The sequence below is a fragment of the Diadema antillarum genome, unplaced genomic scaffold (genome assembly GCF_040938485.1).
Source record: "Diadema antillarum isolate AM-2024a unplaced genomic scaffold, OU_Dant_1.0 seq00000441_RagTag, whole genome shotgun sequence".
In the NCBI taxonomy this organism is placed as follows: domain Eukaryota; kingdom Metazoa; phylum Echinodermata; class Echinoidea; order Diadematoida; family Diadematidae; genus Diadema; species Diadema antillarum.
This window is the reverse complement of record NW_027271416.1, coordinates 460581-485889: the sequence shown is the minus strand read 5'-3', so window position 1 is coordinate 485889 and position 25309 is coordinate 460581. Positions and strand designations below refer to the sequence as shown.

Here is a 25309-nt window from a genome sequence, read left to right as displayed (position 1 = left end):
ACTTTCTGTGCTGACTGAGAAGTCATTTTTGGTATGACCAACTTTTGCATTAAGTAGTTTTTGCAGGACACTCCTCTGTTCTATTGCATAGCTTGTGATATTAATATGAGATTAATGTAAGCCGAGAGAAAGACCACATCATCTCCTACCTGACTATGCAGAGGGCCTGGACTGTGGCCCCCTCTGGGACTGGGGCCCGGCTGTGGCGATGAGCCCCTTGGAGACAGCTGCTTACCACCTCCAGTATTCCCTCTATCCAGCAACAAACCTCCCTGAGCGTTGGCCTGAGGGAGAAGGGGTGAGGGGGAGGGGGAGGTGCCGCCTCGACCGTCCCGAGGGGTGATGGGCGGGGCCGGCATACCGGGGCGCTTGGGTTCCCACGACACCTCCCAGGCCCCATTCCGATTCTGCTGCTGCTGCTGCTGTTGTTGGTGTTGGTGTTGGTGAGCCTTGGGCCCCGGTACACCCCCTCCATGGAGAGGGGCCACCTGGGCAATTTCCTGGGGATGGTGGATGTGGAGGGGTGGGGGTTGAGGAGATCTGCTGAGACTGCGAGGGGTAGGTGTTGGTGGCGTTGGATGGGCACTGTTAGGGGCAGGCAGGTGGTTGTGGTTTGGGTGCAGGCCTGATGGTGGTAGGAAGCCAGGACTCGGTGGCCTTAGAGCTGTGAATAACAAATCAAATAGTCATTTGAATGAATAGTCCACTATTAACTAAAGAGGCCTTATGTGATGTGGTTTTTGGTACCGTGTGGTACCAAATAGACTTCTGTCATTTTGTTTGATTATCATTTAATGCCATTTTGTTTAGATAATTATCTAAGAACTGTATCCTGAGTTAAAAATGAATTGGCAAAAGCGCTTCATTAAAGAAAATTTGTTGCAGCAATGAACTCAGCAGCACGGCATCATCATCAAATCAGCACTCATGCCACACACTACAACACTGATCTCAATGGCAGTACCGCCACTATGCATTACTGTAAGAGTGGATATTTTCGTGTGACTAATTTACACACTTGGCTGGGTAAGAAGAGCTTCACTTGTTATTAATTCAACGGAATCAAGACATCAACTACTGGAAGATATGGCAAGCACAAATATTTGCGTGCTTTTATTTTCCCGCTAGTGTCTGGTTGCGCAAAATGCGCGTAACTTTCAACACCACGAAAATTTCCACTTTTACATTACCAGTCCACGCGAGACATAAAATCAGTAATCAAAGGAAAAATTAATGGATTAGAATGATTTCATTCTGAAATACTGTTCGTACAACATGTTTGAAAAAATCACAAAAAATGTCATTATTCTTGTCATTATGGCAAATACAGTAAAAGAACAAACTTTACAAGACAGCTGAACTGATTTGGATCATTATCGCATGTGTGCAAATATCACTGATCTATACACTTCCTATAGAGATCAGTGGTAAATGTACATCTTATGAACACGAGATGGCACCATACAACACAGTAGTGCGGGGTACCACATGGTGCAACATGAGTGAAAGGCCTTGCACACGACACCTATCTGTCTAATAAGGCGAGTAGTCACCTATTTATAACCAGTGGGCAATGGGCAATATTTCCCACTGTATAGGAGCTAGAGCCTCCAGGCTGACCCTTGTCTAAATAATCCATTAATAAATTACTATACTTTTTGCCGAGACTTACCAAAATCAGGCTCTGGAGGGCCAATGGGAGACCTAGCAATCGGTTGGACGGGTTGGACTGCATTCAGGGACGTCTCAACACTACCAACACTACCACTACTCCCTTTCCTCTTCTTCTTCTTCTTCCCCTTCCCCAGCCCCGCCCCTTCAGGCAGTGGGCGGGGCAGTGCCTGCCCGCCAAAGGGGGAATCTCCGAGTGGCATCAGTCGCCGAGGCGATGCTGCCGGCAAGGACTGCTGGGTTGCTGGTTGCGCTCCCGCCGTTGGGGGCGGGGGTGGCGGATGATTGATGGGAGTCGGCTGTGGCTGCTGGGATGGTGGGGACTGAATAGGTCCTTTGGTGAATGGTGATATCTGTGGGGCAGGGAAGGGGTGTGGTCAAACACAGTGGATGTGTGTTCTTGGAAGAGAGTTTATAAGACAAAGGAAACTGACACAACAAACTCTAATCACAAGATAACAATTCTATGGCTTCCTTTCTAGTCATTGTAGAATGATATCTCATATACAGGGGAAACTCGGTATAACGAACACTGCTATAACGAGATATCGGTTATAACGAGGAAATTTTCCCGGTCCCAAATTTCCTTCCACACAAGTCTATGTAAAATGCTACTCTTATAGCGAGATCGGCTATAATGAAATAACTGCTATAACGAGATAAATTTTGTGACTTCTAAACAAAGAAAAACATAGTCAATCAAACCTGCTATAGCGAGGTAAAGCAAAATGCCTTCGGTAAAGCTTTACTTCACCTGTGCTATCATCTTCCGAGATTGTAAGCTTGATGCGCCAAAAACTGTCTTGTACACACATAATCATTTTCTTCAGTGCACTCCAGCTAGCGCTGCATGTTGTACGCGTGTAAGTGTGTGTGTGCGCGCACACTAGCTGATACATGCAGAAAATGTGGTGGGACGGCCATATGTATAATATATACATGACATCATCATGACGTTTAGCAGGTGTGAGGCAATCTGATGCTGTGATTGGCCTTCTACGTAGGGAATTCCCCATCTTCACACACACGCAGTCATAATGTACATACAGAATGTGTCACATACACACACAGCATTGTGCAGACTATATTCATGCTTTCCACACAACACACACCCATACGATAACCACATACCAATCCACAGACGATCTTGATACAATCGCAAGCTATATAAATTTACAAATTCAAACATTTACAATTAATAAGAAACACATTCTTGATATTGGATTTCCTTGGCGAAAAACATCTTCTTACCCATAAAGGTGAGTAATTCCCTCACACACAACATCAAGTTATCAGTATTGATTGAAATATGATGGGTAGTCCCACATGTGCAAATTAATGTCTTTATGTTATGCCTTCTTTTATGCCTACTGATATAACGAGATATCGGCTATAACGAGGAAAATGACTCGGTCCCGACCATCTCGTTATATCGAGTTTCCACTGTAATAAAGTATTATCACGGGTATTAACCCTTACTGTACTGGGCTATTTGGCTCCATGAAAATACTGGGGGGGGGGGGGGGGGGGGGGCTCCCAGGCTCGGATCTCGGAAACGCAATGTCCGATGAACTTGAAAATTTGCATGCAGATAGATCTTCGCGTGCTGAATCTGATGGTGTAATTTATTTTATTCAATTATGCAATTTTTTTGCATAATTAGCTAATTAATTATTCATAATGCATATTTTATGCATTTGGGGGATATTTTCATAATTTCAGCCTAAACAAGTACAAAATTGCATGAAAACTGTGTAATAATGAAGAATAATGTTTCCCAAATGTGAAATAAATCAGAGAAAAAAAAAACGAGAAAAAAACAACTTTTTGTTATGTTTTGTATTGTTTTTATTTCTTATGTTTTATATTGTTTTATATTCCTTATGTATATCATTGTTTCTAAACTTTGCCCAATTTATTTCAGAACAATATAGAAGCATGAACCAAGTGGAAAACCAATTCCTGAGCAAAATTTATAAAGTAATGCAAGCCATGGTCTATTGACAGTATGTGACTGTACACAAATATATGTGACCCGCTACAACAAAAAGGTCCTAAAGTCGCGCACGGTCGAAGCCGTGAAAATCGAGTTTGAAGTCAGAGCATTAAAATTGGTCAAAACTTACGATTTTCTGATTTTGATATATTATTGGAGTCTTACATGTCTTCTATCATCTGTCGAAATTTTGAAGCAAAATGGTGAAAGGAAAGACCAAAAAATAGCGTTTTTCTGAGCCATGTTTTTTGGCGTTTCAACGAAGCAGAAACTGGTTCGAAAATTTGGATTGAGCGCCACAGATAGGTTCCGCCCCTAACAACGACCGGAGTGATCTCATTGGTCAGTTTGCTGCTTGCTGCTAACCGAAGCGTGAAGCTCGCACACTGCCCAGTCGACTGGTGCGTGCGGGCGGGGTGCGCTATGCTCAGCCGCTTCTCACATCCTGGTCACTGATTGGTTGGTGAGGAGACCGCCGACGCTGATGTGCTTGAATGAACTCTTCGGGGGTTGCTAGGGCTTACCTTCTATTGTCCAGAGGTGAAAACTGACTTGCGTGTGTTGATCGCGATTGCGTCGAAAGGAAGACTTTTAGGGCGCTTTTCTCGAAACAGTGATTTTCCAGACGTCTCGACATGCTCTCTTTTAAACATCGATATCTCCGCAGCCGATTATTTTTATAGAATGTGTTATATATCAATCTAAAGCAGAAAGATTAGGGGATTATACCATGCAATTTTCAAATAATCGACCTCTCCCGACTTTAGGATCATTTTGTTGTAGCGGGTCACATATGCAGCGATTGGCCGTTTTAATGACATGCGCATACAAATTGGCCCATAACACCCCCTAGGTAGGTCCGATATGGACAAATGTGGTATCAAAATGTGCGCAAGACTTCAGGGGAAAAAGTCATGAAGCGAGAATCCGAAATTCCCAGCGGTCGCGATGCAATTGCCAAAGGTATGGGGGGGCTCCCAGCCCCCCCCCCCCCCCCCCCAGTGCAGTTAGGGTTAAAGACATCAAGGTCAAAGTGAAAGAGTTCTTTTGAATGCATCTGAAAAATAATGGTGAAATGCATACATGTGTACAAAACTCTGTGACAGGATCTGCACTGAGCTTACACCTATTTTGCAGGGTGGGAAGTACATCTCTGTATATCTCACAAGGCATTTACAAGTCCCACTAAAGCTACGGTCACAAAGGTTCGTGCAAACAATGTGTTCGTACGAATGTCACTGTTCGTACAAATTCTGGAGTTCGTAGAGATTCGTAGATGGGGCACAGATTCTTACGGCCTTCTTACAAATTTCGTACGAACGCTGTTTAATTCGCAAGAACAAATTGTGTACCTACCCCTTATGAATCCCTTACGAACGCCTTACAAACTCGAAGAGTTGTTCGTAAGAACACCGTATGAATCTCTGTTCGTAAGGCATTCTTACGAAAGACGCAAGAGTCCTCTATGAACAACTTAAGGCGTTCTTACAATCATCGTAAGAATTTAAGGCTTCAAGAATTGTCTCTCGACCCTGCAATATCTTGCATAGTTGTTACGATGTTTGTACGACGCCTTACGAAGAGAGGGTTTCGTACGAAATTTAAAAAAAATCTTGGACAAGACCATCGACCAGGCTACGAACTTAACGGTCTACGAACGGTCTACGAATGCTGGTTTCATACGGCCTTCTTAAGAAGATCTTACGAAATTGTCTACAAATCGTTCGTACGGCGTTCGTAGCAGTTCTTAATGGTATTTGTGACCGAGCCTTAAACTGATGTAACATAATAAAGGTGACACTTTCTCGTCGCAAAAATTTTTCCACAATTTGACTTTCTGATGGTTTCAAGAATATTTTCTGGGACAATGGCATAACAACATTTAACACTTTAAACTTTGTAATGTGTCATTCTGGAAAACAAAACTACAAATTACATATCAGATGCATAGAATGTTTGACCCTCATCATACTGGATGTGAGGGCCTCAAGAGAAGTGATATTCTTGATCTGCTCGTAATAACATTTTATGTCGTTTAAGCATGTCTAACTTATCTAATTTTCATTAATGACTCCTGAAAAAAGAAGGGAAAATAAACTTGTGGTTTCTCATAATTGCTAGTCCAGATTTACGCTTTCACGCAGTCATCAATAAGAAACAATACCATTGTCATGAGAGATACATAACTTGAGTGGTACTGCTGACTGGAAAAGAAAATGATAGCCACAACAAACATTCAACAGGAGGAAAGAGAGGATGTCCATAGCTACCGACCTGTGAGATGGGTGGAGCTGATGGTGATGGAGGGTGGTGGGATGGGGGATGGTGATTGGTTGGCACCAGGGCTGGGCTGGGTGGGCGTGGTGGCATGGGAAGCTTCTGATTGGCTGCAGAAGGAGCTGAGGGGAGTGGCATCTGCCTCATGGTGGTGACAGGCTAGTGGAATGGATAATGCGTATGATGAATGCAAGATGCTGAAATGACTGGTACACTAACTGACAAAGTTCTTGTGTCTAAGGGTGATATGGTTGATATCCAGTCATGCAATGGAAGAGAAGGAGGAGGTGGTATAGTTCATTTTATCTTCCATCAATATGACCTTAAATTACATTTTACACACGCTTCAAGACATATTACCCTTCAATGAAACCCAGTAAAGATAAAACTCACAAGGTTCCTAAACAGTACATATTTCAATGCCATGTCTGCTGCTTTGTTCTTTTCTATCCATCAAGTTAAGCAATACATCATTTCAATGAATAGATATGCTTCCAAACAATTTCTGAGTCCATATCAGAAGCAATTCTTGTGAAATTGTCCCATTTTGAACAATCAGCCTTACTTACACTCTTCATGAAACTTGCTCTAACAATGTCTACTAAAAAAAAAAAAGAAAAAAATACTCTACTGGATCACATTCCTGTTTTTCTTTTTCTTTTCTTTTTTTGTATCATAGGAATATTACGCCCTTTTACATCTCACACTAGTTATATCGTCCAGATGGCCTTACCTCGGTCAGTCTCTCATTGACCCTTTCCTCCTGCTTGCTCCCTTCCTCACCCTCGATGTCAGAGACGTCCATACCGAAGTTGATGCTCTGCTCACTCATGTCACTGACCACGCTGCCGGAACGTCCCCTCGGTGTCCTAGGGCTGGACTCCACTACAAATAGCATGTAGTCAGAGGCAATCAAATTATGTACATGGACTTTAATTCAGTCTCACACTGGGTAGACAATCTTCTCCCCCTTTCACAATAACTCCACATTATTACAAACCTTTAGGACTGGCATGCTTTTAGATTTAGACAAATAATTCCTTACATTCAAGCAATTCACCAAAGGCAGGTATCATATCATTATGGCTATTCCGATTCGATCGATCAATCAATCCTTTTGATGCCATTATTACCTCCGCCAAGGGAGGAGGTTTGGTTATGTTTTCATCGGCGTTGGTTTGTTGGTTTGTCTGCGTGCAAAATAACTCAAAAAGTAGTGAACGGATTTGGATGAAACTTTACAGGAAAGGTTGAGAATGACACAAGTAACAGATGATTCAATTTTGGTAGTGATCGGGGAATTTTTGTGGATTCTATAGGGGATTTTTGATATTTTGGCAGGTAGGGTCAATGAACTTGGGAGTTCAAGCTGCGCATATTTGAGGTTTGCATGTGTGCACTAATGTGAGTGTTCCAGTTTCTGCTTGCGCGAAGGGCCAAGCAGCTGAAAGGTGATGACGTAACAAAAGGCTTCTACATTGGGAAAGTGGGCTACTTTCAGCATGCATGCATGAGTGGAAATCACTGATCTCTTATTATATGGAAGAACAAGATCAGTGGTGGGAAAACCTGCTTGGCGGAGGTCTGCGCTCTCAGAGCGCTTTTCTAGTTACATAAATGATACGCAAATGAATGGTCAAACTGCACATACTGGCAATTGATATTAACTACAGAGAGACCCCATTTGAATTTCAAGTACTCCAGTGTGACAGCAGTCCGGATCATGATGAAAGAGAAGACAAAACTTGCAGTATAGAGAAAGTGTCAAAAATAGTGTGAAATGAAGTGTGAAAAGGGTCGCGCAGACAGGCAAGTACATACCTTGCTCCACTGTCTGACTGGAGGGTTGCATCTCGCTGTCAATGATGGCACCCTCCTGAGATTGCACAAATTCTCCTGATGCTGACGGTTGGTATTGCACAGCCTCCTGGTCCTCGGGACTCTGGCATAGGAAAGGGTAAGAGGCATCAGTGAAGCAAAGATTAACAATATGTGACCATCCAGCTCAAAACCGCAAAAAGTGGCCAAAATGAATTTCTACCTTTCCACATAGTACAAAAGAGGAAATTCTGAGATTTGAAATGATATAACTTGTTGAAATAAGACCATCCTAACTCATTTAAAAAGTGATTGATGTAAGAGAGAGTTAGGGGATGCAGTTTCATAGAAATGGGAGAAAAGATGGAAAGTTTAGGGTCATTCAGGCATGCTGTGCAGAAATATTAATGAGGATATATTTCATTTCCCAGTGAAAGCAGCGCCTGTCCGAAAAAATATGGTTGAGAAAAACTGCCCATATCTCTATTTCAGTTTTGTTTTAAGCCGCAAAATTTTGACAGAAAGTACTGTAAACGTGGTTTCTTTCGCGGTGGTTTTATTTTCGCGCTTTTCGCGCTTTGAGGCTGAACCGCGAATTTAACATCACGCGAAAATGTTTTGAACTCGCCGCTTGTTACAACGCTACTGCGCACATGCACACACAAAGATTTCACGCATTGAGTGTATTGATGGTCAACGCACACACAGCGATACCGCGCAATGTAGGTACAAGCATGTTATAAAGTACTCGAGAGACGGGATTTCAGGTAAGTCTGCATTCATTTTTAATTTCTATCTAATATATAAAAGAATATTTGGATTATAGTTTTGGTTTTCATGTGCAAAATAAAGCAGTTTTTGCCGACTGTGAATTCACAGATTTTGCTGACCGCAAATTTAAACACACGCGAAAAAGTCGGCACTGATGGAAACCGCGAAAGTATCTGTACGCGAAAGAAACCACTTTTACAGTACAGAAAAGATTACTCTCCCAGGTTAAGACAAATTGAAACAATCTGATTTGATCAACCCAGTGATATATTTTGGTTCATTCCAGTGAATCCTAATCTGTGACTTTTTAGGAATTTTGAGCTGGGCAGTCAAATATGTTCTAGAGTATTGTGGTCAACCACAATGCGCATGGTAAGAAATGCAAGAGTAGCAGAGCAGTATTCTGGAAAAGTTGAACACAGAGATCACTATTGATGAAGCACAATGGCTGAAATTCACAAAGGCAGTTTAAATTTAGTCCATCGATTATGCAAATACTGACTGTATGAACACACATGTCATATTACCAACTTCAATATAGATATCTACTGAGGCATGCATGCTTAAAACATGTGTGTGAAGAAAACACCTATTTCATTTTTTTTTTTTCATTTTTTTAGTCAGTGGACTAAATTCATATGAATTTGATTTACAGTACCTTTATAGAGGGCAAAAGTGGTAAGAAAAACAACCTTGCAAACCTCAAGTGAGATATCAGGGCAACTGTGACAGGCTGTATTGCAAGGATGTTTGAATACTCAGTACTGACTACATCCATCAGCCCAAAGTCAAAATCTGACTTTGGGCTGATGCTACAAACTGTGTCTCATCACAGAATCAAAGGTCTGCATGAAAAGACGTATCTCAGGGCTGCACACTATCCTGTTTTTTCTACTGGTCTGACCTGACTGTCAGACCAGTAGGTACCCAGATTTTCCATATTTCACTGGTCCATTCAGAAAAAAAAAAAAGTTACTGGTCCAACAGTGATTTTTACTGGTCAGGGACCGTCGGCCCAGTGCCAGTGTGCAGCACTGCATATCTAATAAATTAAGACAAGACCTTCTTATGTCAGATATCAAACATATATTACAGATTGTTAGAAAGAAATCTAACGGTCAGAATTATTCATACAAGTCTTGATACAGGATGTGAATTGATATTCAGTTCGGAAGATGATGCGAAAAAACATCGCTTGATCTGGTCAAGGGTAAAATGTATTACAGTGACTGGATTATATAGGTTGCAATGCCATTTATTGTGCAACTTGTGAGATTTCTAAATGCCCTAGTCCAAACTGCAAAACATTTACCATTGGACATATGACAACATCATCCGCGACAGTGCCACCAACCCCACCCTGCTCATTGTAGACTGGTCCACTAGATGAGCTCTCTGTTGGCTGTGTGTGGCTACCGGTGTTATCAACTGCCATAGCTGGGGGTGACAGCCTTTTGTTTGTGGAGGGACGCCTTGGACTGTGACCTCGCTTTGGCTGGGGGGCACCCTGCATGAAGAGTCTGGGAGGGTGGGGCGGGGAGGGGAGTCTCGCTTGGGAGAGGTCCTCTGTGAGTTGTGGTGATGTAGCTTTGGTACCAGAGGCTGGTATCGTGTTATTGTTCTCCTCCTGTTCAATCAAGATGACAAACATAGCAATACACCATCATTTCTTCTTTCAGCTAGGGTGTACATTCACATCTCTGGTATGCACATATGTTCATGCACATATGAACACATAGTGAGCGAAGAACATTGATTCTTATGGGTGGGGGAAGGGCGTGGTCACATAGCAGCAAATGCTATTGAGATACGGGAATGAAAGACTGCCAGAAAAAGAAAATAAATGATCACATCACTCACAAGGAAAGATTTAGGGTGTGGTCACATAGCAGCAAATGCTATTGATATACGGGAATGAAAGAATGCCTGAAAAAGAAAATAAATGATCACATCACTCACAAGGAAAGATTTCCATGGCAAAGGTAAATCTCCAACCACACACTCTCGCTGGTCATCATACCTGTTTGGTGCGGTGCCGATGTCTTCCCCTGCTATGGGGTCTCTCGCTGTGTGGCTGGTACGAGTTGATGATCATTTGACAGTAGTGGAGATCCTTGTCCTCTGCATAGTCCCAAGCAGTCTTTTCTGCGCTGTCTATCCTGTTGGCATCAGCTAGGGTGTAAATGAAAGAAATAGATACACCATTTCAGAAAACTTACTAGTAGTAGTACATAAAATCAATGCACGATTTGAATGCATGTTGCTCAATAATCTTAAAGGAAATACCATTCAATCAAAAGCAGTCACTCTGAAATGAAGTGGGTTTGCTGGATGGGAATCTTGCACGATGTCTCTTAAGGACAGGGTGAAAATGGACAATCTAGCATAAAACCTTTGCAACAGTATGATGGGCACAGAAAATCAAACTCAACAGATGAATGCAAATGAAGATAAATCCATTTCAAACCATTCCAGTGAGAATTTCTGTGACAATCAATCTCGATGTAAGTCTGGTTTCATTTTGCAGGCATTAGTTTTATGAGTCTCCTAGTGTCAGACAGCCATAGGGTGGAATCATCATCATCATCGTCATCATCATCATCATCATCATCATTATCATTAACATCATCATCATCATCACTATCATCTTCATTATTATCAGCATCATCATCATTATCTAACAGTTTCTATTCATAATTTGCAGCATCAAATTCATTGATTCAGCTTTCGATACACATTACAGCATCCTGTGCAATAATGAGTCAGAAATGTAGTATTTTGTAAAACACACTGTGCAACATTAGTGCTTACCATACAAATGTATTTATGTATCATTCAAAATATGTACTATTGGCATAAATAACCTGAAAGGAGCTTATATCATAATATCACAGCTCCTGATATTGGTAGGCTTTAGAACATTGCACCTTTTATATAACATATTGCAAATTTTCTGCGAATAGCAGGAGCCAAATGGTGTAGAAGAAATTAGCAACAACAAAATATTGCCTCCCATCAAAATAATTCAATGTTTGTTGTTCTAGGTAGGGAAACCACTAAGTGATAATACTTTTTTTTTCTTATTGCATCATTGTGATTCTTGATCCTGCAAGTAACCAGTCAGAAATTTGGGTGACAAGTCCCAAATGACAAAATTCAATGCTTCTGTAAGATATGGCATACAGTGTACTTGTATGTATACAGTTTACAGACCTCCCAACCTTTACTGACTGAAAAATAGAGATGATTTGGCTCAAACTTAGGGAAGAAAGAGCAGTTCCCATAAGAGTGTGTAGTACAATTATCAAAAAAAAAAAAAAAAAAAAGGAAGATCCTATTGAAACAAGAGCTAGAAATAGTCAAAATTCAGATTCTGTCCTCCAAATTCAGAGTGATTGGGAGGTCTGCCTGTTACACAGAAGGATCTGTGACAATGTATTAAACTTATCCAAATCACAAACATCAACTGTGTTGGTGGCACTCCCTCACCTCCGTGATCAAGGAGAAAATTGACCACTTCGCCGTGACCACCCATCGTGGCGAGATGGAGGCAGGTCCGGTTATGATTGTCCGTCTCATGGAGACAATCCGGCCCAACCCTGGACACTATCAGCCGGCAGGCATCCAGGGCCCCTTTAAGGGAAGATGTAGGACAATTTTGAAAATGGGTAATTACAAACATACAAGAACTGATCTCCCAAGTTCTCACACTGTACATGAACAAATCAATACATAAAAAACATTGTATGACTGCACCCTATGTCACTTTTTTTGAAGGCTTCTGACAAATAATATATGTGACCCGCCACAACAAAAGGATCCTGCAGTCGCTGATGGCTGAGCCCAGAAAATTAAGTTTGAAGTCAGATCATCAAAATCGGTCAAAACGATCAGATTTTGGGCATAATTTTGTAGTCTAATGTATGGTCTATATCTGCCGAAAATTTGAACCTAAAAGATCAAAGGAACGGCAAGAAATTAGTGTTTTTCTGGGCCACGATTTTCTGACTTTCAACGGAACAGAAATTTGTCTGACGATTTAAATTTAGCACCGCAAATAGACTCCACCCCTAGCAACGAGGGAGTGATCTTATTGGTCAGTGCGTGGCACCCTGGTTACTGATTGGTCGTGCATAGACTGCTGGCTATAAGCTTGAATGAACATCACGGAGGTTGCTATGAGCAGACCCTACATTGTCAAGAGGTGAAAACTGTCTTACCTTCCCTTGATCATGATTGTGTCAGGAAGAAAACTTTGAAAGCGGTTTTCTCAAAACACTGATTTTCAATACTACTTGACATGGTCTCATAAAATCGCCAATATCTCCGCCAGCGACTACTTTTATAAGTCATGTTATATACGAAATTAAAGCAGAAGAGTATGGGAATAATGTTATGTCATTTTCAGAAAAATCATCCTCCCCCGACTTTCAGATCCTTTTGTTGTAGTGGATTACATGTATTGAGGAACTCATGAATTCTCAAACTGCAGTGACTTGCACCTATCTTTCTTTCTCTCATCCTTACAATTGCACTATAACCTATGTTCCTAGTGCATACACATGAACACAACAGAAAATACAGACATACATCCATATCACAATGCAGCCACATCAAATTAAACCCAAGTTGGTTTGACAGGCTAATAATAACACAAAACAAGATTGAATTCATTCTTGCTAAAATAATAATTAAATGTTAAACTGCTTTTCAGCACTGCTTACCTAACGTGGCAGCTAAGTGAATGACTGTGCGCCCCTCTTTGTCCTTTATTGCAGCAGTTTCAGGGCTCAGAAGGCTCTGATATAGAACAGAATGGAGAGGAAACAGACCTTTACGTTAAAATTACGTTTTTCTCGCATACAATCTTAATAGATTTGACCCAAAAAGAAAAGAAATTCAGAACCTACCGTAAGCAACATTCTTGCATTTCAGAACTAACCACAATATGAATCAGAATTATTTTCAAAATCTTAACATTGCAGTCGAAATGTGATGCACACTAGAGCGGGCTGTCTAGAATTGATCCATAATCTCTAATTTTGTGTAAACAAAGCAAAAAAATACTGAGAGGTGCTTTCAAAGCACCTGTTAAAGGAATGACAGCCAGAACGCAATGGGAGACATGATATCTAATTTCCCATCAGTACTAACTAATCTGTTACACACCTGATCATTTGTGATTTCAGTCAGGGCACAATATTTCAAGAAACTTTATCTCAACCCTGTGTCTGGTGCCTTTATGTGAACAATGCAAAATCGAAAACACTTGCAAAATTTCTCCAAGGTGGACTGGCAACACTTATGCACACATGGCTTTATGGAGAGAGGAAAACTTACACTCAGGCATTCAAGGGATTCAGATCGTTTGACAGCCCAGTGAATCCACGTCCTGCCCATCATGTCCCGCTCAATCCCATCCGACTCCTCGACGTGATGCTGACCCTGCGCCGTGATCATGTCAAAGTGCGTCTTGTTGTCCACGTGACACGCCCACATGGCTGGGGTGAGGCCGTCGCGGTCGCGGGGGCTCCGGTTAGCTTTGTACTTCAGTAGCATCTGTCAAATAAAACAAGCAATGGAAAATTTTTGACAAATATCAGCATAAAGGAATCTGTCTTCATTCTTTTCGTTCTTTCTCATTGTATTGCAGATTCTGCATAAATATATTTTCTTCATCACAGACACCTTTTCCTTCTGTTTCCTATATTTTTGCTGTTGATTCTGAATTATCATTTGCACGACATTAACCAGATTTTCATCTGTATGTCTTGTTTTGCCCAGAAATGTGGGACAAATGTGACAAAAAAATGACTATTATTATCTCAAACATGATATCCGAGTTAAGAAATCTCAGACAAATAATTATGCTCTAACATTTGGGCAGGTGACAAACCAAAAGATAGAAATATTGACTAAAGAAGTTTTAAATGCTCTTTTTAAAGTTTCTACAGGCTGGAAGAAAGACCTGGATTACCCAGTCCAAGCAGTTGATGTCTAGAAAGATGATTCAATCAATGCATGATATGCAGAATATTCTTCTGTTTCTACATCAGGAAGTATTAACCCATTCCATACTGGAACCTGGTAGCCTGTATATTAAGCCTATGGGCATTTCAGAATTCAGTATGGAATGGATTAACAAAGACAACTCACATCCAGGCAGTCGACATCCGGTAAGATGGCAGCCCAGTGGAGGGCTGCCCTTCCTACTGAGTCTTGAACCCCGGTCTCCGCACTGTGCGCCAGAAGCTTTTCCAGAGCATCCCAGTTCCCACCATGTACTGCTACATGACATGCCGTGTAGTTATCTGAAAAAGAGGAAAAATGGAATATCTTTAATGTAAATCTGATGTTATATCCATGATTCTTGACCATACAGCTGCCACAAAAGAGTCATCAATGAACTAAAATTGAAACATATTTTGCAGTGATTTTATTGTATTAGTCAGCTGAAGTGCCTACCTCACTCGAGGAGACATGCTATGACTGCCACAACTGATCATTCATTGTGACTTCATTATCCGACTCTAAAGATCAAGAAATGGTTTGCGCTCTCACCAAGAAGGCCACTCCAGAACAAAATCTGAGACATCTACAAACACGGTGATAACTTATTTGCCCGGAAGTCGCGGAGACGCAGAGACGTTGCTGCAACGTCTCCACGACATCTTCTTGGTTTTGGAGACATTGGCTCAACATCTCTGGCAGGTCGCCAAGAACTCGCTGACAAAATTAAACTTCATGACTACGCCACGATTAAGGAGACGTTGCAGAGATGTCTCAGAGATTGACTAGCCACAGGACAACGTCTCAAAAAAAAAAAAAAAAAAAAACTGGACATGTTTGAATCTCTCACAACTTCCCGAACAGAGGATAGTCTCCAGGGGATGTCTCAGAGACATATCTGTGACCACTCTGTGACCAGCGAGACTCTAGTGGCCACATGGTCTAAGAGACATCTCTCTGACCACTCTGTGACCAGCGAGACTCTAGTTGGCACTAGGTCACCACATAGCCTCCAAGCCAATGAGATGCCCACATAACATTCCAAAATTTAACAACACAGAAATTTAATTTACATTTTCTGAAAGTGGAAAATATCTAGCTTTTCTCTGAAATAGGATGTTGTTTCATTGCCCATTTCATCTTTGTGGTTCTTGATAGCAAATTGAACCAATGACTGACAACAAGTTCTTGATCAACAACATTTCACGCTCACAAAATATATGGTGTATAAAATCGTCAGGTGAGTATGATAGGGGTGTTAAGTCACCACTAAAGCCATAGTGTTTGTGGCAGCTTAACGCCCTTATCATTCTCAATAGACAAGATATGTAGTATACTACACTGAATATATTCATAACGGTATACGAATGCTTACCTTGATACCCCACTCCCCCCCCCCTTCCCCCCACACACGCCCACATACACATACATCACAGCCTTTGCTGGAAAAAGAAAACAAAATAGAATCTTTTAATGTGTACCTTAAAATTAAACCCAACGCACCTTTTGATCTGACATTAGGATCAGCATGTGACTCCAGCAAGAGATCAAGGCAGTCCAGCCGGTCGTACTGAGCTGCATACATCACGGGGTCCCGACCCAGGTCATCTACCGCATGCACACAAGAGGCCTCTGAATGCGGGAAAAACAAATAGTAATTGACAAAGCATTTGAGTTACCCTTGAAGAACTTTTGAACTATTAAAGTATCACAATGAATGGTTTATTCTGAATCACTAAGCAAGGCAATGGCAACTTATAACTGTACAATGTATGTGTACTGTGGAAATACACAAGATAGTGTATTTATCCATACATGTCTGGAATATAGAGCCAGAGCCTAAGGGGGAAAAGAGATCAATCACTAGTTATCTAGTGCAGTAACTGGACTCATAATTGAAAGAAGCCATATAAAGTATGAGTATAGAAGATGCAGCCTTCGTTATCTTGAAATGCCAGGGAGGGGAAAGAAAAATAGTCATGTCCTCAGTAATTCCTGGCTGTTTGAGAATCTGGATGATAATACGAGTATCATTTGATATCACAAAAGTTATTCTGCTATTCAACAGCAGTCTCTTTTCTCTCCCTATTGATAGTTTCATGATTTTTTTTTCAATTCATAAAAAAAAATTCTTTATGATGTTAATGTGAGAAGGTCATAACTTCAAGGCTAAATGGGTAAGCATCATGATGCCATCAGATGGCTATCATTCAACAAATCTACACAAAACTTACAGTCAGACCAATGACATCTGACATTTTACAGCTATGCCAAAGCCTGTTCTTACATAATATGGAGACTGGTTGAACAGACCACTGAATAAGCTGTTATTTTCGCGTACAACCCATTTCTCGAATTAGGTCACAGACATTTTCGTGAGATGATGTTTTCGCGAATCGACACTGAAGCTATCATAAATGCATTGCTACCATAGCATATGGCAACATTTTCGCGTGTTGTTAAATTTGCGATCCAATGGTGATTCGCAAAATTCGCAAAAATGAAACCCTCGCAAAAATAACAGCTTATACAGTAATTCCTCCTCTACTAAAGGAAGCTTGTGAACTGTACTGTACATCAAGTACATGAAAGTCTGATCATTTATCACATGTAATGGAAAAAAAGTGACTCAATATCATTTACAGTCTGGTTTATAATAGACAGAATTAGTCTGAAAATTATATGATGCAAAAAGCTTGCCAACTGTAAATGATCACATACAAAACATGCAATCCATGATTTGGCCAAGCCTACATTTGTAGAAACAAAATGTGTCTCAGTCTAAATGTCTCTCATTACATAGCTAGAATGAGCTCAGCTGGAGAATCTGTAGGATGTATATAAAAATAATGGAGGTATTTAAAATCAAATCAACCCTGCAAGTCTGCTGCTTTGCACTTTTATGTGAAGATACTCAGTAGTCACATGTTTTTCTGCCAGTTGCAAGAATGTACTTTGTTGACTCAGAAATGGCTGTAAACAGCATCAAGTCAAATGTACCGGTAAATGCACAAAGCACATGATGTGCAGTTATGTACAATGTATGCAATGATGGTCAAATCAATCTAACTGCATTTCTTTCATGAATTTCACTTTCATTCTGATATTTTTTTTTTCCAAACACAGAAGAGGGATGTGAATTATGGTAAAAACAAAAATTTGCACATTCATGAAACTTTCTTGAATTTTGCGATGAGCCAAGATTCATAAAGTAAAATGCATGTGACATTATATTTTTGTGTGTGTGTGTGTGTGTACACATTACATTCAATGTCAGCAGCAAATTGCAGAAGTTTCATCGCGAGAAAAAAAGCCGTCGGCTCCAATTCACAAAAGTTTCATGCCACAAATGGTTTTACAGTACACTTACTGTACATTTGCCCTGGTACTCATATAATCACACTAGACACATTATAAAACTGTATGTGAACTGCACAGTACAATTGAGACACAGTTTATGATACATATATCTGAAGCTCTATACCAAGTGTGACAGAAGGAAAATCATAATTTCTGGAGAGCTGTAAACTACTAGTTCACACAGAATCATGCTCTGAATGGCATGCACAAGATGTTGATACATCCAGAATGAAAAAAAAAAGTTGAAAAATGTCACAAGAATACTAACGGTACACGTACAACATTGTACCAAATTAACAAGAAAAGAGAGGACTGCTTTCACTCTTTAACTAGATTTTTCCTCTTCATCGTCATCATCTCCTCCTGCTTAAGTGCCTAGATCCATCTAATTATCAAGCATTACCATGAATCTTTACCAGTTCTGAGTTACGGCTGTACTGAAGAGATCTTTTCTTATTTCTCTACTTTATACTAGTCTTATAGCTCACAGACTAAATAAAGGTCATAAGTCACATGCATGCAAATGTCACACCAAATCCTACCCCTACATGTATGTTTTACCATGGCTATAATGGAAATGAGCCACTTACTCTAAACTGATATTTTACAAAATGGCTACATCCAACTTCGCAACTGGTTGAATGGAGTTTCTAGCATGTTTGATCTCCAGTGTTGATGAATTGTCAAAAAAAAAAGCAAAACACATTCTTGATATCGAAATTTAATTTACTTATAATTGGCAAGTCACCTCAAAAGTCCCTTTAACACTCAGAGTGTTTACAAGCATCTTCATACACATGTAGTTTGAGCAAGGTGCCCCTCTTTAGTGCGTCAGATGGGGTCTATATCTATATCCATAGCAACGGCTACAAGAAGGATTGGTGACTTTATATGGATACATCTGTAACTGTGTTTGCAAAAGATTTTTGAGCAGTGCATTTTGAACTGCTCTGATTACATCCAGGGCCATCAACAGTGAAACCGATACAAGGGAGGTTCTACAGAAAAATCATGCAAAGATACGTACTTGTGTCCTAATGCATCTCAACAGGTAACAATAATTCCCAAATCAGAGAAGCTTTAAAATATCCTTTTGTCAGGGTGTGGATATACAATGCATTGCTAAATCTACTCTGGAATCTCCTACATACTCCAGGAGGTTTTATAGCATGTCTACAGTGTACCATATTGCTGCTCATCTTGTGTAGAGCTGCAGTGCATGAACTCGGCCTTTAACTTTAAATTGCATATTTGCAAACAGGAGAACTGCAATTTTGCCCACATGATTATAGTGGGCCATTAGAGGAGATTGCAATATGTAGGACATGATACACGTAGATCCTGAGTGTTTACCCTATAGATACATGTTGTATATATACACACATTTTACACGGTAGTTAAGGGTGTATTGCAGTTAATGGGCAAATCTATTGTTTTTTAATAGGCATGACATGAGTTTTCTTGCTTATGTATTGGTAGACGTACATTGATGTACCTTGCCTGAATCAAAGCCCATACAGTATGACACATTTGTATGGAAGACATACGTACAAATGTACTACAGACTGTATGACCACCACCTGCTCCTTGCCTCAATGTACATTGGGTGATCTCTTCAACAGGCACAGGTCTGTATTCTTGGAGCTCTTTCCATAATATATGATCACTGGTCTTTACGTGAGGCTCCTTCCATTGTAAAATCCTTATAACTGAAAATTACTGAATAGTTAGTTTCGTGTCTAATACAATATTGTATATCCCTTAAGAAATAAAAAGCATAAAACTCTGCCCACAAACAGTTCGTAAAATGAAAGAGAGCAGGGTACTGTACAAAGCTAGAACCAAAATTTCATTTTTATTCAATTCAGTCCATTCCTCTCAATGTGCATTTAAATACATTGTGTGCATGTGTGTGTATGTGTGTGTGTGTGTGTGTGTGTGTACGTATGTATGTAATCATGTAAAAATTTGACAAAGCAATACTACTAGAATAAGACATGTACACTAAGAATACAAAAAAAAATATATGATTTGAAGCACAGTCCTTATGTGAAGACATTCTGTTGACAAGATGTACTGGACATCAGTGATAACTTTGTATAGAAATGAAAGATAAAGAACCCCCTCAAAAAAAACAACAATAACAACAAACAAACAAACAAACAAACAAACAAACAAACAAACAAACACACAAACAACTTACAAAATTAGATGTTTAGCAAACTTGACAAGCCAGAAAGAGGCTTGTTGTGACTGATCCCAGTATGGTATTTCATGAGTTCAGACATTGTTGCTGACAAGTGTCATTATACTCATCCTAGTGTACAGTATATTTTAAAGTATCAATAGCAGAGTTGACACCCGGTCTTCCATATTGTACAGTGAGACGTATCAATTTTCAAATACCTCAAAGATTGTACCCCTCCCCGGTTTCCCTCCTTGCAAAGAATTTTGTACTGTTTGGTTTAATCTTCCTCATACCCTATGAAATTGACATTCAGTCACCTTCACATCAACCTGCCCCCCCCCCCCCCAAACTACATTGTATATATGTCATCAGGGAATCTAATACACTTGTCAGCACTTCAATCATGCCAGCCACCCACTTGGTGGCTGGAGTAATTACGCATATATGTACTCAGGCTTCCACACTCAGGCTTGTGTACGTTGCCATGCCAACGGCCGGTACGGCCCTGGCCTTTCTGATTCAATGAGGAGCCTTGTGCTTTGTGCCACACTGTATTATGGATGTCATAAGAATTGCGAGCAGTTGTGGAAACTGGGAAGCTGACGATTCAATTTGTCAATGGTGTCATCAGGTGCACTACCTACTTTCTCATCCATAATCATGATTATCAATTTACCATTTCATTGACGCCATCAATGGCACTTAATGACCAAAATGTCCAAACATATATGGGTAATAAAACTGCAACATTCATCTACACACTCTATAGCTAACTCTAGCTAATTGTTTCATTTCCCCTTTCTGAATTTGACCCATAACTGCAATCATTTTGATCCATCAGAAATAAAATGGGAAGGGTACGAAAAGAGCGGAATGCTGCATCACATGTACAATTTCCAAGCATTTATAAGTATAAACTTTGGCTTGGAACCACTTCATGTTCAGTTCTCTTGCTATCATAGTTTTGTTTGGTACGATGCAATGCATGATTCTCCTACACTGTTTTAAGCCATTGTCTATTTTTTCTATGTATAGTCTTTTGCTTTCTTCATGTGTTGATGGCAATATGAGACAAGGCCTCAATCAATGCAAGCAATCGATGTCAACTTTACAACCCATCATCAAACAGACAAAGCTTGCTATGAATCTGGCATTATTATTTTCCTTCAAAAATAACTATATCAGGAGAGTTAGCTTGATAGATGTGAGAAATGAACTGTGAAAGGGAGCTGGACATGGATAGATCTAAAATGGATAGATAGATAGAGACAGGGAGAGAAAGACAGAGAGAGAGGGGAGAGAGAGAGAGAACAGAAAAGAGAACAAGAGATAACAGAAAATCAATAACACCCTGAAGCGGTTAGCAAAATGCACCATGGCTCACTTGATTCAAATTTCACACACATGCACATAGTAGCCTGCTGTATTGTGCAGATTACTGGCCAGTGGTAAGCAGGTCACTGAGTGTATCATGCATCCCCCTCGCTGAGCTGTTTTTCTGTACTCCTTACTTTCATATCTTTACTGTGGTCTTCTCTTTCTTTGCATTTTAATGGGCTGGTATAGTTTTGGTTGAGGAGGTGAACTCAGATTTTAACCACTCATGAAATATCAAAGACCATACGATTCTAAGAGGAATCAAAAGTTCACTTCATGAAAATTGGTTTTGAAATGTCCTAGATATCCGAAACGAATGAAAAGTAATCCTAATCCATCTTTTAATTATTAGGACCTCTTTGTTTTGGGATATTTCAGCCATTTCACAACCAATTTTCATCAAATAAACTTTCAGTTCCTCTTAGAATCAATTAGATGCTCATTAATATTTCATGAGGTTTGTCATTATCTCACAAAAAAAACAAACAATGGAAACCCAAAGCTCCATCTCAACCAAAGCTATCTACCATATCATTATTTAAAGGGGATGGTTAGTAACTGATCAGTGGGAATCAGTGGGCGTGCTGGGGGATAATGTCGATCGATAACGGCCCGTTAACGATCGCCCCGTCACTGTACAGGCATGCTAACCTGGAAACATTAAAGGACAAGTTCACCTTCATAAACATAAGGATTGAGAGAATGCAACAATATTAGTAGAACACATCAGTGAAAGTTTGAGGAAAATTGGACAATCGATGCAAAAGTTATGAATTTTTAAAATTTTTGTGTTGGAACCGCTGGATGAGGAGACTACTACAGCTTGTGAGTCATATGCGTACAACAGTATAAAGAAAATGTAAAAGAAAATTCAACATATTTCACTTTTTTCGCATAATAAAAGAGCTCTTGACTTGCCTCTTTCTAAAGGCAGGGGGAATAATATTACCCATAACATTTGTCGGTAACGAGTCAGGGGAATGTGTACTTTTTTTCAAAAGATGGCATTTTGTGAAATTCTCTTTATATTTTCCTTTATATTGTTGTACGCATCACACTGCAGTAGTCTTCTCATCCAGCGGTTACTGCACAAAAACTTCAAAAATTCATAACTTTTGAACGGATTGTCTGATTTTCCTCAAACTTTCAATGATGTGTTCTACTAATATTGCTACATATTCTCAATCCTTATGTTTATGAAGGTGAACTTGTCCTTTAAACTGCACATTACCTGAATATGAGACCATTCTGAAGCATATTTCGATTTTCACACAATAATGTACTCTTTAAATGAATCCCACAAGGATTGGAACAATCATCCCCAGATTCCCACTGATTCCAACTGATCAGTTACAGCCATCCCCTTTATTCCTTCTTCATCATCTTTCCTATTTTCTTATTTCGTATCATGTCAATTTTGTATTGTCTTCATCACACTTGTACTTTTTACAACATCATGGTTTTGAAATCTGGTTCTTCCTCCCCTTCTTCAACTTCCTCGTCTTCCTTCTTGATATGAATATTGATTTTTGCATATTCCGTTATCGCCTCAGGTTGCCATAGCATCAAATACATCTTTGATTGTCTTTGTATGCATAGGGTCTTGATATTACTTTATGTTCAGTCAAAAAAGAAAAAGAAAGAAAGAAGATAAGGAGGATGTCTGAATTAGAAAGGCAATATTACATTTTACCCTAGAGTTCTCGTAAGTGTTTCACATCCATTGCATGGAGAAATTTCAATCCATATAGCCATTAAGTTTAATACCTTCAACACTGCAGGAATTTTTTTCACTGTGTACATACGTGAATGTATCAGATACAGGATACATGTTTCACACACTTCAACATATTATCTATTGTGGTAAAGTCAAAGTCGGACACTGGCGACGGAGGATGCTTTACCGTTACCTTCTGACTCTTTTTTCCCTTTTTTATTTTAGCAGTTTGATGGGTCATAACTTTGACAGTCTGAATATTTTTGACTAACTGGAGATAAGGATAACTTTAATGGTAATGTTTACATTAGAGGCTTTTCCCTTCATTTCCGAGCTCAAAGCACTAGCACACAATGAGTAATGGTAGTTGATACACATTTTACAACAATGCACAATATGGCACCACGGTTCTCTACCATGTCCACTTTTACTTCTGTGCATGTAATCTTGAGTTAAGAGAATCTTAACATGGAAGCTCTCTATACAAAGACATTTCAGAGCAGCTTCCTGACTGCCTTCCACAATTTGAATTGGATTTGGTGTCCCACAGTAATCATCTGTGAGGGGTCAGTACAAAGACACCGTACCTGTGGAATCCCTTCCCCATTCAGACCTGAATCCAAATCCCCCCTTTGTTCTCCTCCTTTTAGCCTCGGTCCTAGTCTTCTCTGGCTTCTCCAGCAGCACTAGGCTACCACCTGTCTCAGAGGAGGGGATCCCAGAGGGGTGGCCTTTGCACCTCGTCCCATGACAAGAGGAAGTCTATACCCTCCTTGTGGGTTCTCCTTCTCCTTGAGGAACCAAGGCCCTGTTTCATAAAGCTGTTCGTAAAGTTACAAACAACTTTCGAGCGACTGGTGATCAGTTCTGATGTGCTATACTTTAAAATCAGAATTTCCATAATTCAGCACAAGAATTGATCACCAGTCGCTCGTAAGTTGTTCGTAACTTTACGAACAGCTTTATGAAACACCCCCATGTCTACCAGCATCCATCCTCCCTGTGGCAGCTAGTCCTCTATTTTTTTTTTAATATCCTACTGACACAGATCTGTGAAGGACCTTGATTGGTACTCAGTTGGCAAGTGTGAGAAAGGGGGCAATGGGTAGTACCTCATAGAAAAATAGGGATGGCAGAATTTGCTTTGCTTTCTAGAATATTTTCAACTGGTATTTGACTGTCACTTGTTCAATCACACCAGATTCACCATGATTAACCTCTTGCTACATTTATGCTGCAAAATCCGCTGAAATACGTCAGTATCATCTATCATTTTACTATCTGGCGACATTTAGTCAGACTCTATCAAAGCCATTTCATACAGTAGAAAATTTCAACAGCTCTGATTTTTCCTGCTCTTCCCAAACAGTTTAAGTTAAAATCAAAGTGAGCTCACAATTTAAGTTGGAATCTTATGCATGAATTACATACATTTAACAAAATGAAGGAAAATGTAACTTTCAACACTGGCATTAGGCACCAGAAACAATGGCAGTGATGTTTTACAAACAATACATGAGCATCGTACAACATTTTGTCTTTAAGGAGGCTACTTTGCTTTGCATAACTCATGCAGCACAATATGTCTTTGATTTCTCTCTGAAATCTTTCAGGGCAGGTGCTTTTAAATATTAATTTGTACACACATTTAGGATATCCTCTGGACATTATTATGTTAGATGTAACATTTTGACAGTTTGACTTGTTTCCAAAACGAACTATTTTAAACACTGATCATTGGAATAGATCTGAGTTCCTTTGTGCATTCCGCAAGACATGCTAATGATACATTGCATATATCTTTATACAATGTAGTATTAAAGACAAATCTGCTAAGAAAAATAGCAAGCATGACAAAGTTGGAGATTGATGTGAGTTGTGGCAAGAGTTGTACATTATTTCAAACTTGACAAAAGTGCGGTTGGAGTAAGTAATTCAATCAAAGATACTTTTGTACCTGGGCATAGAACACACTGTGCTTTGCCCTCTATTCATGGCAGGTTACCCACTGCCAACAAAGGCAGAACCCTCCAAAGTGGCAAAGAAACAACCATTTAAGCCATGTCTCATAATAGCTCGCATTGAAATCAATCAATACCCTTTTGGGTCTTCCTTCTGTGATCAA

The 25309-nt window shown here is 40.0% G+C and overlaps 1 protein-coding gene across 1 annotated transcript in view; it reads right to left on the bottom strand.

The window, feature by feature from the left end:
- LOC139732613 (uncharacterized) overlaps positions 1-25309 on the bottom strand; it is a 33662-nt gene that overhangs the window by 1579 nt on the left and 6774 nt on the right. The window contains exons 3-14 of the mRNA XM_071643470.1: positions 16046-16174; positions 14690-14844; positions 13874-14092; positions 13258-13333; positions 12023-12166; positions 10554-10705; positions 9846-10157; positions 7766-7886; positions 6678-6829; positions 5942-6103; positions 1673-2024; positions 150-664 (exon numbers count right to left, since the gene is read on the bottom strand). Of these exons, the coding sequence (XP_071499571.1) occupies positions 150-664; positions 1673-2024; positions 5942-6103; positions 6678-6829; positions 7766-7886; positions 9846-10157; positions 10554-10705; positions 12023-12166; positions 13258-13333; positions 13874-14092; positions 14690-14844; positions 16046-16174 (2489 nt within the window). The remainder of the gene's footprint in view (positions 1-149; positions 665-1672; positions 2025-5941; positions 6104-6677; positions 6830-7765; positions 7887-9845; positions 10158-10553; positions 10706-12022; positions 12167-13257; positions 13334-13873; positions 14093-14689; positions 14845-16045; positions 16175-25309) is intronic.